The 14,934-nt window shown below is 42.6% G+C and overlaps 2 protein-coding genes across 2 annotated transcripts in view; one reads left to right on the forward strand and one right to left on the reverse strand.

Annotated features, from left to right (window-relative positions):
• The window catches only part of adamtsl4 (ADAMTS-like 4), a 39,143-nt gene extending 35,394 nt beyond the window's left edge, over positions 1-3,749 (forward strand). The window contains exons 12-17 of the mRNA XM_053494595.1: positions 37-241; positions 344-517; positions 606-767; positions 887-1,066; positions 1,308-1,452; positions 2,108-3,749. Of these exons, the coding sequence (XP_053350570.1) occupies positions 37-241; positions 344-517; positions 606-767; positions 887-1,066; positions 1,308-1,452; positions 2,108-2,238 (997 nt within the window). The 3' untranslated portion in view covers positions 2,239-3,749. The remainder of the gene's footprint in view (positions 1-36; positions 242-343; positions 518-605; positions 768-886; positions 1,067-1,307; positions 1,453-2,107) is intronic.
• Positions 3,750-5,586: 1,837 nt separating this feature from the next.
• On the reverse strand, positions 5,587-14,270 carry LOC128520880 (leucine-rich repeat flightless-interacting protein 2-like). Its single transcript, XM_053495312.1, has 16 exons — positions 14,024-14,270; positions 13,871-13,926; positions 12,420-12,563; positions 11,452-11,535; positions 9,576-9,743; positions 8,521-8,559; positions 8,253-8,420; positions 7,924-8,070; positions 7,760-7,843; positions 7,477-7,647; positions 7,283-7,345; positions 7,049-7,132; positions 6,748-6,930; positions 6,410-6,580; positions 6,160-6,252; positions 5,587-6,035 (listed from the first exon to the last, which is right to left on the reverse strand). Exons 1-16 carry the CDS (start codon positions 14,187-14,189, stop codon positions 5,982-5,984), a joined length of 1,875 nt encoding a protein of 624 aa, XP_053351287.1. The 5' UTR covers positions 14,190-14,270; the 3' UTR covers positions 5,587-5,981.
• Positions 14,271-14,934: the final 664 nt, after the last annotated feature.

Genomic DNA, 14,934 nt, shown 5'->3' on the forward strand with positions numbered 1-14,934 from the left:
GGTGTGTATTTAATGCGCGCGTTTGTGTGTTTGTAGCTGGGAGGTGGGAGAGTGGTCCGAATGCAGCGTGTCGTGTGGGTGGGGTCTGCAGCACCGTCAGCTCCAGTGCAGGCAGAACTTCTCGAGCCGCTCCACCCGAGTCCACCATCAGCGCTGCTCCGGTCTGCCGCAGCCCAACACCACCCAGTCCTGCCACACACACTCCTGCTCCCACTGGCAGGTCGCCTCCAACTGGAGCGCCGTGAGTTCTCCCTCTCTCTCCCTCTCTCTCTCTCTCTCTCTCTCTCGTACAGTATGTGAAATGTAGTGGTCTAAATCGTGGATGTGTCTCCGTGCGTTCCAGTGTTCGGTAGACTGCGGCGCGGGTAAAAGGACGAGGAAAGTGCGCTGCGTTAGCGACAACGGCGGCATCGTGAATGATGTCGAGTGTAACTCCTGGCCCCGCCCACAAGGAAGTGAAGATTGTCACATGGGTCCGTGCGTCTCGAACTGGTACTTCACTGACTGGACGAACACTGTGAGTGCTGAACAAACATGTCCAGGTCGTCTTTATTACAAATCTGAAGTTTTTCAATGTTTGTAAAATGTGCGTGTGTGTATGTTAGTGCTCCGCCCCTTGCGGTCCAGGTGTACAGAAGCGTGATGTGGTGTGTGTGTCGAGCGGAGCAGATGGCGAGTGTGTGAAGGACAAACCGGCTGATATGAAGGCGTGTAACTCGGGGCCCTGCGTGGCACAAGCACACTGGTTCGCTGGACCATGGGGACAGGTGAGACACGGAGTGTGTGTGTGTGTGTGTGTGTGTGTGTGTGTGTGTACATTATTAGCTTAAGGTTATTTTATTGTTCATGCAGTGTGTAATGTAGTGTGTGCGTGTGTGTGTTACAGTGCAGCGCACCTTGTGGGAACGGAACCCAGCGCAGAGACGTGATCTGTGTTCAGAAGCTGGGGAGCGATTTCAGCGTGACGCCGGCCAGCGGGTGTGCGCACCTGGAGAAACCGTCCCCCATCCAGACGTGTGAAGTGGAACCGTGTGAACCACAGTGGTTTACCACAGAGTGGAGCGCGGTAAGGAACAGGGAGGAGCGGTAAACCGAAGTGTGGATGAAGGGGGGATTAAGAGAAGGACACGAGTGAATAAGTATGTCATGTGTTGAAAGGGGAAAAAATGGGAATGAAACAAATCCTGAAAAGTGGAAAGAAAGATGGATTGGCAGAAGCGATGGAGTGAGAAAAGTAAAGGATGAGTGCTGAAGATGGTCACATGCTGTTCTGTTGTCCTCTGTCTCACTCCGTCTGTCTCTCGCAGTGCTCCAAGTCGTGCGGTGAAGGAGTACAGACTCGAGATGTCCGTTGTCTGACCCCGGATAAACAGCCGAGCTTCGTCTGTGACTCCGCCCACAAACCCCACCCTGAGCAGCTCTGTAACCCCGCCCCCTGCAACCCCTCTCTAGGTGGGTGTTTTGTTTATAGACTTTTTTTCTCCTTGTCCTTTCCATGTTTTTTTTTTTCCCTCTCTGGTCCTTGTCTCCTCATTCCACCCCTTCGATCTCTTCTTTCATTCGTTTCATTTTACAATTCTCCTTCAATTTCTATCTTCTGGCACTAACCCTTTCTTTTTTATAATTCCCATCTGTATTTCTCTCTTTCTTTTTCTCATCTATCCACATTCCTGCCTGTTTGGTGTCCCTGTCTCTTCACCCCACAACTTCTTTCACTCTTTCTTTTTACCTCTTCTCTTTCTCCCTCTTTTTTTCTGCTTTGTCTCTGTCCATCTGATCGTCTTCCCTTCTATCCATTTTGCCTTTTATCTCTTTATCACAGGCTTTTTAATCTTTTAATCCACAATCTTTTTTTTATTTTTTCATTATTTCTTTTTCTCATCTAATTCTCTGTCATTCGCTTCCTTTCATGTCCCTCTTTATTTCCCAATCTCTTCTTCCATAAGTTACGCTCTTTATTTTCTTTCTATTCATTTTATCTTCTCCTCAATCTCTCTCTTTTTTATCCTTTTTTTCTGTCATCATCTTTCCATCCTTTTTTCGCCGCACTAACCCCCACTTTCTCTCTCTCTCTCTCTCTCTCTCTCTCTCTCTCTCTCTCCGACAGACGAGAGCTGTAAGGACAGACGCTCCAACTGTCTCATGGTGGTCCAGGCTCGGCTTTGTGTTTACTCCTACTACAAGATGGCGTGCTGCGCCTCCTGCACCCAGAGCGCTCAGAGAGCCAAACGACACTGACCCCGCCCACTCTCCAGCCAATCACGTCACAGAGTGACACCGTTTTAAATCGAGGAAGGGAATTTGGACATTAACATTTTGACGGGTCCGTTTCGACTACAGATCCGAAATCCAGATACACCACATACACACACTAGCATCAGTTAAATTGCCTGGTGTGTTTTACCATATTAGGTTTGCAGTGAAGCTTTGAGGCAAAACTTTTTTTAAATCAAGTTCGCGTTGCTATGGTGACCTGAAACCTGAACTAAACCTACGGTGATGAAGATTCATATGATGATTTTTCACACTGTACCTTGTAAGTGCACCTATGTACGGTGTCAGATTAAAAATAAGATATGGCCATAGCTGTATTATTTAACAACCAAGGGTGCCATTATTATTTCCTAATTGCACGTAGTGCAACACATTGTCCACTATGTAGGGGGTGTTTCGTTTTAGACTGGAGCTAAATTTTACATACAGTGCACTTTATTGGATAAAAAAAATATTGGCACCCCATGTAGTGCACTTCATAGAATTTATTAATGCTCTCATTAAAAATATAAGTGTGCTTCATGGAGCAGAAAATAATTACCTTTCTAGTACACTATATGGAGAATTAATCTTCATCTTAGTATATTAGTGTACTTTATAGACTAGCAAATACGCTTTTTACTGGGTAAACAACTAAGTGAACTACATGGTTCGCCTGTGTAGTGTACTATATTTTCATTAGAGAACCATTACTGATTTAGAGCATTACTTCTTGTATAAGTGCACTTCATAGGGTCTAATTAAACAACTGTGTACTCTGTGTAACTGCTTGTATGTGACACACTGCAAACCGAGCTACAGTATATGTGTGTGTTCAAATCTTAAGCCATTCCTGTTTTAACACCTAGACACACACACACACACACACTCTTTCCGCACAGGCTCTTTCCTCATCTTGTACTTTTTTTCCCTTAAGTTGTATGTATGCATGTAAATTTTTTTATCCATGTAAAAATTCTCAGCTTGTTTTAAAAGCATCCTTATATATGAGGGTGTGTGTGAGAGATTCAGAGCAGAAAGGATTGTGATTGGTTAAAAATGAAAGTGGGGGGAGGGGGGGGGGCAAGGTGTTTTTTTAAATCACATTGCTAACTTCAGTAGTGCTCTGAAGCATCGAGCCCAACATGATTTTGTGTGTGTGTGTGTGTGTATGTGTGTGTGTGTGTTTGAGTGAAATAACAAAAACGTGTAAATGTAAATACGTGTGTGTCTGTGTATAGTGCTATAATCAAATATTAGCAGCTAAGAGCTGAAATATACTTTTATATATAAAAAAATGCAGAAAGTTATTTATCGAAAAAAATATTTACATAATTTATTTTTATTGCGCAAAACAAAGCATTTGTTATTATCGTCTGAGGTTTAAGGAAAAAAATGTGATTGTAAAATAATCATTTTTTTGTCATTACAAAGATGGAAATGCGTGCTATACGGCTTTACAGTGCTGCAGAATAAAGAAAATGGCAATGCCCCGATTTGTGACTTTCATTTGTAGTGAATTGCACAATGTTGTCTTTATAGTGCACTATGTAGTTTGGTTTGACTTCCATAAGTGCACTACATCGGTTAAAAAAGGCTGATTGTTCCCTCTGCCTGATAATATAAAATATGAAGTATTTCCTGTGTACTATACATGCTTGTATAAAGAAGCCTGAACTGAAATGGCACCAATTAAGAATACTTAAGGCATTGTACTGGAGAACACAATTCTGGTCACAAAATATTTTCCATATTGGCATTTACAGTATGCTCGGACTCGGCCCCTGACTTTATATATGAGTGGACTTATTAAATCGAATCTAAATATTTTTTTAAATAAACGTGCTGTTGCAGGTAAGCAAAAGGTTCCTTCCTGAGTCTTATTTGACTATTAATAAGTAGATTCTCAGAGACTTGCTGAGTTCTAGTGATGGGAAGTTTGGATCAGTTTAGTGACTCGGTTCTTTGAATCTCGTTCATTAAAATGAACTAATCTTTTTTTTTTAATCATTAAGTTCATTTCGTATATTGGTTAAAAATAAAAATGTTACATTTTCAATAAACAGACCCCCCCACACGTCTACATACACAGATTTTGGCTATAGTTCTAATAATGAAGTTATAACAATGCAGCTACGGGCATATTATAATAAACAGAATGAGCAGCTCAGCTCTCATATCTTCTGGTCCGAATCGTTCGTTCTTTTGTCCTGTAGCGATTATGGGAGTCACGTGACAAAAGATCGAACCACTAGGATTAGAAGACTCATGAGATGGACCGCTAATTTGTGTTTCCTGTACATAATCTACGGAGGTTTTGTGCATGCTCGCCCAGTAGAAAATGAACTAATCACTCTGAGACTACAGGGAGAAAGCTCAGTGAAGGAGTGTAAAAAGGTGAAGTCTTTAGCTCCTTGGCAAACGCAGTGGGTGGTCGAGTTGCATTGAGTATTCCTGCAAGACTGCTTTCCAGCGCTCAGGGGAGTTCTTGGACCACTCTGTGTCTTTGGATGCAACAGAGAGAGAGAGAGAGACTCAGAGGCACTCACCAGACTGGCGTTTGGAGCTCCTTTTATAATGCCTGAATAACTCCAGAATGGTGAGTGATTACAGTCTGCCCACCGATAAGGGGTTAACTGAGGTTTAACCAATAAGGTCTCAGTCTATAGCAAGTCAAGGACCTAGACCATCATCCCCACCTTCATCACATGTCATTGGTCCTGGAAATCCCTGGGCTCCCTTCAGTGCCAAGCCTTACTTTTGTATCTTTACCCCTGGAATCACCAACCACCAAAAGAGGAATGCGACAAACATCGGGGTAAGGGAAAAGTAAAAACTCTGAGGAGCCTGCTCCTGTCTTCATGGTGCAGGGATTCGGGGACGGCAGGGAAAAGGTTAACATTGGGAATAGAACCTGGACGGCCTCAGTGAACGATGCTGATTTGGTTTCACTGGCCGCATTTTGCGTTCTCCTCCAATAGTCAGGTGAAGAACTTTTCTTTCTTTTCTCTTCTCTCACAAATTAATTAATTTAAATTTATTTGATAAAAATACATGTGAAGTCAAAACCAATCTAAATATGTTGTGTATATATATATATATATATATATATATAGAGAGAGAGAGAGAGAGAGAGAGATTCAATAAAAAAACACAAAGATTTGATTTATTGCTTTGATTCGATTTATTTGATCAAATGTAACGTTTTCACTTTTAGTGTGATTTCTTCCTTTTTTGATTTCTCTTTTTTTCATCATGAACTGCGTCATGTCTCAGGACTTATTTTTGACCCTGAGATCAAACAGGCCCTAGAAATAAGAGTCCATTGGCACCAACAGCAAGGGGGAGCTACTAAAAGAATTGCACTTTTTTTTTACCGGTGCTCCTTATTTGTGTTTTTGTATACACTTTTGTTTTGTCAATGTTACATTCCCCAAGATGTTCTGATTATCATGAGTGAATTTCTACACTTAAACAATAAAACCAGATGTGTTAGCTTCAGGCTTAGCGCTAAAAACGATCCTGAAGCAGCCTGTCCCACAGCCGCTGACTTCAACTGTGCAGATTTAAAAGCATTTCTCCTGAAATAGTACCACCAGGCAGTCTTGAGCTGTCAAAATGAGTGTGATGAGTGTGACAACAGGTAAATACAGGGAATCCTGCATCTAATGATTCTGAGGTCTTGGCACACACATTCGAGAATATCCAGGTGTTTCACCGCCCGGCGATTATCTCGGGTTTAAAACCACCTTCTCCTCCGTTTCAAAATCTATGCCATGAGCCTGTAAGAAAACAAAAACATATTCATGAGATAATTATGATATAGGATGAATACTTCCTTCTCGGTATCAATGTGTCAAGACGTCTGCGAGGTCCTGTATTTACTTTTCAGAGGAAAAAACTTACGTCAAGTAAGCGGGTGCACTGTGTTAACCTGTCCTGAAGAATTTTGTGCTGTATCTTCAGGACCCTGTGAACCTCATACACTTGATCTCTCTCCTGAAACACAGTCAGAAAGTGACAGACCTTGAGTGATCACAACTCCAGTGGGCTGCTTACATTCAGTACAACATCTGGCAGCTTGACCAAGTACATATGTCCTGTGGTGCATCATCACGATTCCTAATGGAACTGCAAAATGCCAGAACTGCCTCACCTCCTTTATAGCTTCATACTTCTTCTCCGCATGAGAGTGCATCTCCTCCAGTTCCTTGACTGTGTCTCGCAGTGTGTGTACATGCCACTTCAGGCCATGCCTCTCCTTCTCCAAGATAACGCTGGACTTTATCACTTGCCTGTACAGCATCTCGGTTTCTGCCAGAGAGTGCTGCGTTGCGCAAAAGAGAAAAGAAGAGATGAGAAGTGAAGTCAATGGTCTGTGTTAAAGCCCCCCCCCCCCAGTTTAGGTACCTAAAGCCAGTGAATTAACTCGTCATGCAGCTCTAACGTCATGAAGCAAAAGTACCCTCATAATGCAACGATTATCTCACTTACCGTCTCCTGGCCAAACTTCATGCATGTCTCAGAGTGTCTTTTCTGCAGCGACTTCGAGCGCCGCAGTGCGTCCACCATGGACAGCAGGTAACGGTTTTCCACCTGCAGCTCAGTACTGCACTCAATCACTTTGTTGTATTTCCTCTCAGCTTCAGCCAGACAGAGCTGCTTTTGCTCAAGCACCTGAAACAAAGCCGATACAAAAGAAGCTAGAACATTTAACATTTGAACTCATTGCTTGCAACCGCTGTTTGCAGCTTGACTTTATTTAGACGTACGCCAAGAGGAAAAATAAACGTACCTTCAGTAAGTCTTCATGCTTTTCCTTCATCTGATTGTACTGCGACCTTAGTTTGTTGTGCGCATCACGTTCGTCCTCATAGTTCTAACACGTAGCCATGGAGGAGAAGAGACACAGAATCTACTGTTACCTTTAAAGTGTCTTTGAAGTCCTGTGCGTTTAGTATTGGTCTCCCAATTTGGAAAAAATCGTTTTTGTACTGTATTATCAGTTTCATAAAAAAGAAGAACTTACACTTTGCGTCAAAGTCAGTTGGTATCCCTGGAGTCTCAGCTCCTGATCTTTTTGCTTACACTCCTAAGAGAGGCCAGAGAGAGTCAAGCTTCTACAAATCTCCCGACTGAACGGTAGTGGTAGGATGCATCGCTTCCATTCAAAAAAATACAACATCTTAAAGCAGAAGTGCATTATGTTTTTCTCTCACTTACCTTTGTTGCCTTCACACACTTGTCGTGCATCTCGGAGAGCTTGCTGCTCATCTTCTGCACTGAGACTTCCAGTTCTCCCACCATGGACATCAGGTCAGTCTTCTCGCTCTCCAGGCGAGCATTGGATAACATTGCTGCATTATATTTCATCTCAGCTTGAGACAGTACGTCCTATATACAGTACATTTTACACACATTCAGGTGTTGTTAGTACTTGACCAAAGTTTTAGCTGGAAGTGTTAGAGTAAAAAAGGCAAAGAACTAAAAAAGGGTATAAACCTACCTTCAGCTGCTGTTGTAAAGTTTCCTCCACCTCCTTGCACTGCGATTCCAGTCTAGCGCGAGCCTCCTGCTGTTGCTCCGTCTCCTAAAACACAGCCAAAGACACCAAAGTGCTTTAGACCTAAAATTTTTTAAACGATCACTTTGATTCTAGATTTTAGTTACCTTGATTTGTTCTTTCCACTTTACGCGTGTCTCAGAGATCTCCAGTTGCAGTGTGATCAGTTTGGATGTCAGGAACGAGTTTGCCTGCTGAAGTTGAGCAACTTTCTCCATCTCCAGCTCATTTCTCTGAGGTTCAACCAGAGGCTCCTGAAAGAGTAGCCAGAGCTTGTTGGCTTGATTTCACTTCTACACATGTTTAGACACTTTTTAAGTGAATCATCTCACCGCTGGTCAGAACAGACTGGAAAATGTTCTGACTAAATACGACTACAATTCTGATAATTTACATTAAGAAAGTGTTTCAAAACTGCAACGATTATCTCACTCACCTCCACTGCAGCACACTTTACGCGTATCTCCGAGAGCTCCTCCTCCAGCTGCTGGACTGATCCTCGCAGGGTGTTCACCTGGGACATCAGCTCAGTCTTCTCCTTCTCCAGCTGAGCACTGGACTCCATCGCTTCATTGTATTTCCGCTCAGCCTCAGCCAGAAAGACCTTTTGTCCATACAAGCAGTCGCTTTTGAGTACTTGAGACGTGGCTCATCAGAATATACTTGTGGAAAACATTGTGGTGACATGAGAAGAAAAGACTTACCTTGAGGATATTGTAAGCCTCTGACTCCTGATCACACGCCTGAAACACAACCATGAAGCGGAAGAGGTTTAAAATTTAGTACTTACTGTACATGTTCAAATCTACCACAAGCCTCTTCAATTCAACTTTCCTTAAAGAGATGCTGTGACGTAAATAAATCTGAAATAAGCCTAATTTGGATCAGTATCATGCTATAAAACAACAAGTTGGACAGACGGTGGTGTGTTTAATTTTAGGAACGTCTTTATTACTAGGGGTGCCCTCAGGGTGCCGCAAGTATTATCATTATTATTGTATTTTCCTTTGCACAAAGACTTTGATAAAATATGCATGTCGCATGAAAGGTGGGCTTGGACCTGGTGTTACTTTCCTAAGGAATCCGGTTTACCGTTTCCCAATGATTCCTGTTTTTCCAACATGGAATTAGGTGGCCCTATTGCCCTAAATTATGCAAATGCCATATAAAACTCATATCAAAAACGTTTGGCTGGGTGTCCCAAGTGCAATGAAAAGCATCTTAACAGGAGCCTCCGAGTGGCGCAGTGGTAAAGTGCCCTATCATCTGGAGATCGCTGGTTCGGTTCCCGGGTGATGCTGTACCCTCTCGCAGCCGGAGGTCTAGAGAGAGCTGATTGGCCGAGCTCTCTCAAAGGGGAGGGATAAGAGGAATTTAGTGCTCCCACATTAATCACGGCGCTACAGCCAATCAGGGGCGTCTGTAAGCTTGCGTTATAGCGGAGACTGTCCTTCGAGTGTGTTACGCCGCCCCCAACAAGTGCGTAAGCGAGCAGTTCCAAAAGATGCAGTCGGTTGGCGTCACATGTTTCGGAGGAACCGTGTGATAGTCCTCGCCCCTCCCGACTGAATTTTAGTAGTAGCCTTAATATGAAAGCCCCCTAGTGACGGGGAGGAATTGGACACGACTAAATTAGGGAGAAAATCAGGGGAAAAAAAAAAAGAGTGTTATGAGGGTAGGACAACATTGCCTTCTTCGTGCGATCCTGGAGTTGCAGATTTCTTGTGAAACTACTAAATGCAATGATTATCTCTCTCACCTTCTTGTCAGCACACCTTGCACGTATCTCCTCCAGCTCCTCCTCCAGCTGCTGGACTGATCCTCGCAGTGTGTTCACCTGGGACATCAGCCCAGTCTTCTCATTCTCCAGCTGAGCACTGGACTCCATCGCTTCACTGTATTTCTGTTCAGCTTCAGCCAAAGAGACCTTCATTTTTTTTTTTTTTTTAACACACAAACAGATGCTTTTGAGTACTTGAGTTGTAGATCATTAGAATAAACTTGTGGAAAAAGACTAACCAAGAACAAAACATACCACCAAAGGAGCATGGTGGTGACATGAGAAGACTTACCTTGAGAATATTGTAAGCCTCTGACATTTGATCACACGCCTGAAACACTACCATGAAGCGGAAGAGGATTAATCTAAGAGCCGGGGGCCAAACGTTTTGAGAATGACACAAATATAAACTATCACTTAATCTGCTGCTTCAGTGTTTTTAGGCCTTTGTGTCAGACGTTACTCTGGTATACTGAAACATCAGTACAAGCATTTCAAAAGAGTCAAAGGCTTTTATTGACAATTACATAAGTTTATGCCGAGAGTCAGTATCTGCAGTGTTGACCTCCGCAATTCGCCCTGGCATGCTGTCAATCAACTTCTGACTGATGCCGTTGCCCATTCTTATGTAATCAATGCTTGGAGTTTGTCAGAATTTGTGGAGTGTTGTTCGTGTTGTTCCACACGCCTCTTGGGAATTGAGCACCACAAGTTCTCAATGAGATTAAGGTCTGGGGAGTTTCCTGGACATCGACACAAAATTTCCTTGTTTTGTTCCCTGAGCCACTTAGTTATGACTTTCGCCTCATGGTGGGGAGCTCCATCATGCTGGAAAAGGCATCGTTCATCATCAAACTGTTATTGGAGGATGTTTTCGTACCGGTCTTTATTCATGGCTGTGTTCTTAGGCAAAATTGTAAGTGTGCCCACTTCCTCGGCTGAGAAGTGCTTTACTGTTGGCATGACAGGACTGATGGTAGCGCTCATCTTCATACATTCAAGAAGGTGAGCAAAGATGCCACTTCTCTCCAGGGAAAACATCAGAAACAGGCTGATATATTCTGCAAAAGGTACAGGGAATGGCCTGCTGCAGAAAAGCATCCTGAGACCATTCATGTGTGGGGTTGCTTCTTTAGCCAAGGGAGTGGACTTGTTAATTAGATGCTTTATTCTTACTCTTGCATGGCTCATGTCAAAAACAATAAGCATGTTTTTTTTACCAACTTACGCTTGAAGGTTTTTATGGTAACGATCTGTATTTCTTGCCAGGGGTAGCTCAGTGGTTAAGGCATTAGACTACGGTTCGGAAGATCTCAGGTTCAAACCCCACAACCACCAAGTTGCCACTGTTGGGCTCTTGAGCAAGGCCCTTAACCCTCAACATGTGTAATGAGATGAAAATGTAAGTCGCTCTGGATAAGAGCGTCTGCCAAATGCCCAAATGTCAATGTAAATAACTGACCGTTTGCTTCTAAATATCTCACCCACCTTCTATACCGCTTTTTCCTGTATTCAGGGTCGCGGGGACCTGGAGCCTATGCCAGGAGACTTAGGGCACAAGGCAGGGCACACCCTGGACAGGGTGCCAATCCATTGCAGGGCACACACACTACGGGCAATTTGGGAACGCCAATTAACCTAATCTGCATATCTTTGGACTATGGGAGGAAACCGGAGTACCTGGAAGAAACCCACCAAACATGGGGAGAACATGCAAACTTCATGCACGCAGACACGGGAATCGAACCCGAACCCTAAAGGGGCAAGACGACAGTTCTAACCACTACATCACCGTGCCGCCCTTCTAAATGTCTACAGAAGTCATGACCTACTGTAGTGCGAGGTATAAACCTACCGTCAGTCGCTGTTGTAAAGTTTCCTTCACCTCTTTGCACTGTGACTCCAGTCTAGCGCAAGCCTCCTGCTCTCGCTTATTCTCCTAAAACACAGCCAAAGACACCAAAGTGCTTTAAACCTGAATGCTCAGTGTTCACATCTACACTAAACCACATCACTTCTATTAAAAATGAGATTAAACTAGAATTTCTTTTTTTTTTTTTTTTGGTTTTATTTTCGGGTACATACAGCCATCAAAGATCCTCACGGGATTTTTTAAGGATCTGTTCGATTCCAGATTTTTCTCACTTACCCTGATTTGTTCTTTCCACTTCACTTGTGTTTCAGAGAAGTTCAATTGCAGTGTGATCAATTTGGATGCCAGGAACGTGTTTCTTTTCTCAAGCTGCGTAATTTTCTCCATCGCCTGTTCATATCTCTGGGGTTCAACCAGAGGCTCCTGAGGGAGCAACCAAAGCTTGTTGGCTATATTTTACTCCCACACACACACACATACATCACAAAAACATTGTGGTGACATGAGAAGAAAAGACTTACCTTGAGGATATTGTAAGCCCCTGACTCTTGATCACACGGCTGAAATACAACCATGAAGCGGAAGAGGTTTAAACTTCAGTACCTAATGTGCGACTCTATCATAAGCCTCTTCAACTCAACTTTATTGAAATGTGTAGTGGAGAAAAAATAAGAAATAAGCCTTAATAATTATTATTAATTAGTGCTCACACCAGATTTCCACATTGCTTTTTTCTTACTATTAGACGTACAGTATTTTTCACTGGTTAAGGTTTTTATGGAAAATATTCTGTTTCTTGCGAGCAATGTTGAAATCCATCATCTTTAACTTAAACTAGAAAAAAAGTGTATTTCGATTACATACAGCCTTTGGTCTAACTCATCATTCAGCATCACAGATCCTTAGGGAATTTTAAAGGATCTGTTTGATTTCAGATTCTTCTCACTTACCCCGATTTGGTCTTTCCACTTTAATCGTGTCAGCTCATTTTGCAATGCGTTTACTTTGGACATCAGATTGTAGTTTTTCCTCTCGAGCTGAGTAATTTTCTCCATCGCCTGCTCATTTCTTCTCTGAGCTTCAGCCAGCGAGTCCTAAAGGAGCAAACAAAGCTTGTTGGGTTTATTTACTTCCACACACATTTAGACACCAAATTATGACTACAATTGCTTTCATTTAAGAAAGCTGAGCCTACAGTATTGTGAATTTTCCTGTATAACCAGACACCAAGAACACTGAAACAGGTCCAGATCCAGATCTCTTAACAAAACAGCGTAGCTTCAGTAATCATTATCTGTGACCCAGGGTGAGCAGGTTTAACCCAGGTGGAAGTTACACAGGGGAGCTGTTAGTGTGTTTACTGTAAATAACTATTTACAGTAAGTAAAAATCTAATATACGTATAAATTATAGTATTTGATGAAAGTGATGCTCTGAGTGATAATGAGTCTCCAGTAACGAATGTGGACTCCGCAATAACTTAAACACCTCGCCTGTTATACTGAACTTCCAGCCTTCTGTTGTTGTTGTTGTTGTTATTCCTTCGGCTGCTCCAGTCGAGGGGTCGCCACAGTGGACCATCCGATCCGTAAAAAAACAACTTTGGCACATATTTTACACCAGATGCCCTTCCTTACACAACCCTCCCATTTCATCCAGCCTTGGGACCGGCACTACATCCAGTGGCTGGGGTTTGGGCATTGGGTGGGAATTGAACCCGGGCCTTCCACATGGCTGGCGAGAATCCTAAAACTCAGTATGACTGCAGATCAATCCCTGCTATCTGTTATCACCCACATGAGGATGGGTTCCCTGTTGAGTTGGTTCTTTTCAAGAGTTCTTTCTATTGACATCTCGGGGAGTTTTTCCTTCTCACCGTCACCCTTAACCATCATTGTTCATCAGGGACAATCTGATCATTTTGATTTATGCATATTTCCTCACACATACTCATTTCTTAATATTCTTTAGATTCTGCAAAGCTGCTTTGTGACAATGACCAGTGTGTAAATAAAACTGAATTGAATTGAGTCCCGTTAGCCTTCTGCTCCAAACTGACTTTAACTTTGGCCATAACTGTATTACACATGTTTTTGTACGAATGTTTGTTTTTAAATCCAGGCTTTGCATGTTCTCCCCATGCTGTTTTCTTTGGAAGATTTAGGCTGATTGGCATTCCTAAATTGCCCGTAGTGTGTGTAAGGGTGTGTGTGTGTGTGTGTGTGTGTGCCCTGCGATGGATTGGCACCCTGTCCAGGGTCTACCCCGCCTCGTGCCCTGTCTACACTGTATTCAGGGTCGCGGGGGCCTGGAGCCTATCCCAGGAGACTAAGAGTGAGTGAGTGAGTGAGTAAGGCTTTGTATGTTATGTTCAAGCATGTGACTGTGGTTTGGAGATCACCTCCAAAGACTTCAAGCTTGCATCTGGTGAAGAACCCTTCATGTGTGCTGTCTTCTCTGGGTTTAAACACAAAATCACAATCAATTATTAATTATTAATAATTATTTATTAATTAAGTGTCTGAGAGAGAGAGAGATGATGATGATGATGTACCCTCGTAGATCGCGGTGTATTCAGCTTCTCTCGTGAAGTTTTTCTGCGTTTTATAAGCGACACCATCATGTACCGCCGCGGGCTCTGCAGTTCCAGCCGCGTACACCAGAGGGCGCAGTGGACGATCCACAGGCCGGAAACGAAAAGATTTCCTGAAATAATCCATCAATCAAGCACTGAATCTCGCCTGGGGGTTAATAAATTCAAGTCTAAAGGTTATTAAAGCGCTAAAACTTCGGCGTTTTCTCGTTACTTCCTTATCAATCAGTTAGTTAATGACGCAACAGAGACAGTCCGTGTAACAGCGCGTGTACCACGTGACCCCTGCGCTCCGCGCTGCTCGTGACCCCGTGGGGTCCAGCTGTACTGGGGGTTTGGGAAAGAAGAAGGAAAAATAAAAACCTTTCTAACTCCTGGGTCTTTCCTGATTTTTATTTATAATTTTACAACATATAACACACACAATAATCTCCTCTGAACAGTCGATATTGAGATTGATATCTGATACTTCTGTTTTAACACAATACTATTTCTATGTTCTAGAATATATGAAGTAAATCACTCAACAACACGTGGCCAAACATTTGACTGGTAATATATATATATATATATATATATATATATATATATATATATATATATAACGATTTTTGAACATATGTTCAAAAAGACTGCCAAACAGAGTAAGTCTGTTACTACCTCAAGATCAAATTGCTAACGCTAGTTAAGTGGTAGCTAATCGTCAACCCCACATCACACACAGAATAGTTCTCTTGTGCCTTTTCTTGAGCAGTCTGAATAACTATGACAAGTCTGTAACATCTTAAATAAACATTAACAGGCAGTAGCCTATCTGATGGATCTGTGAATGTATTATGTTAAATAATGTTAATCTATCAAAAAAAAGAAAG

The sequence above is a fragment of the Clarias gariepinus genome, chromosome 4, assembly GCF_024256425.1.
Source record: "Clarias gariepinus isolate MV-2021 ecotype Netherlands chromosome 4, CGAR_prim_01v2, whole genome shotgun sequence".
Classification (NCBI taxonomy): domain Eukaryota; kingdom Metazoa; phylum Chordata; class Actinopteri; order Siluriformes; family Clariidae; genus Clarias; species Clarias gariepinus.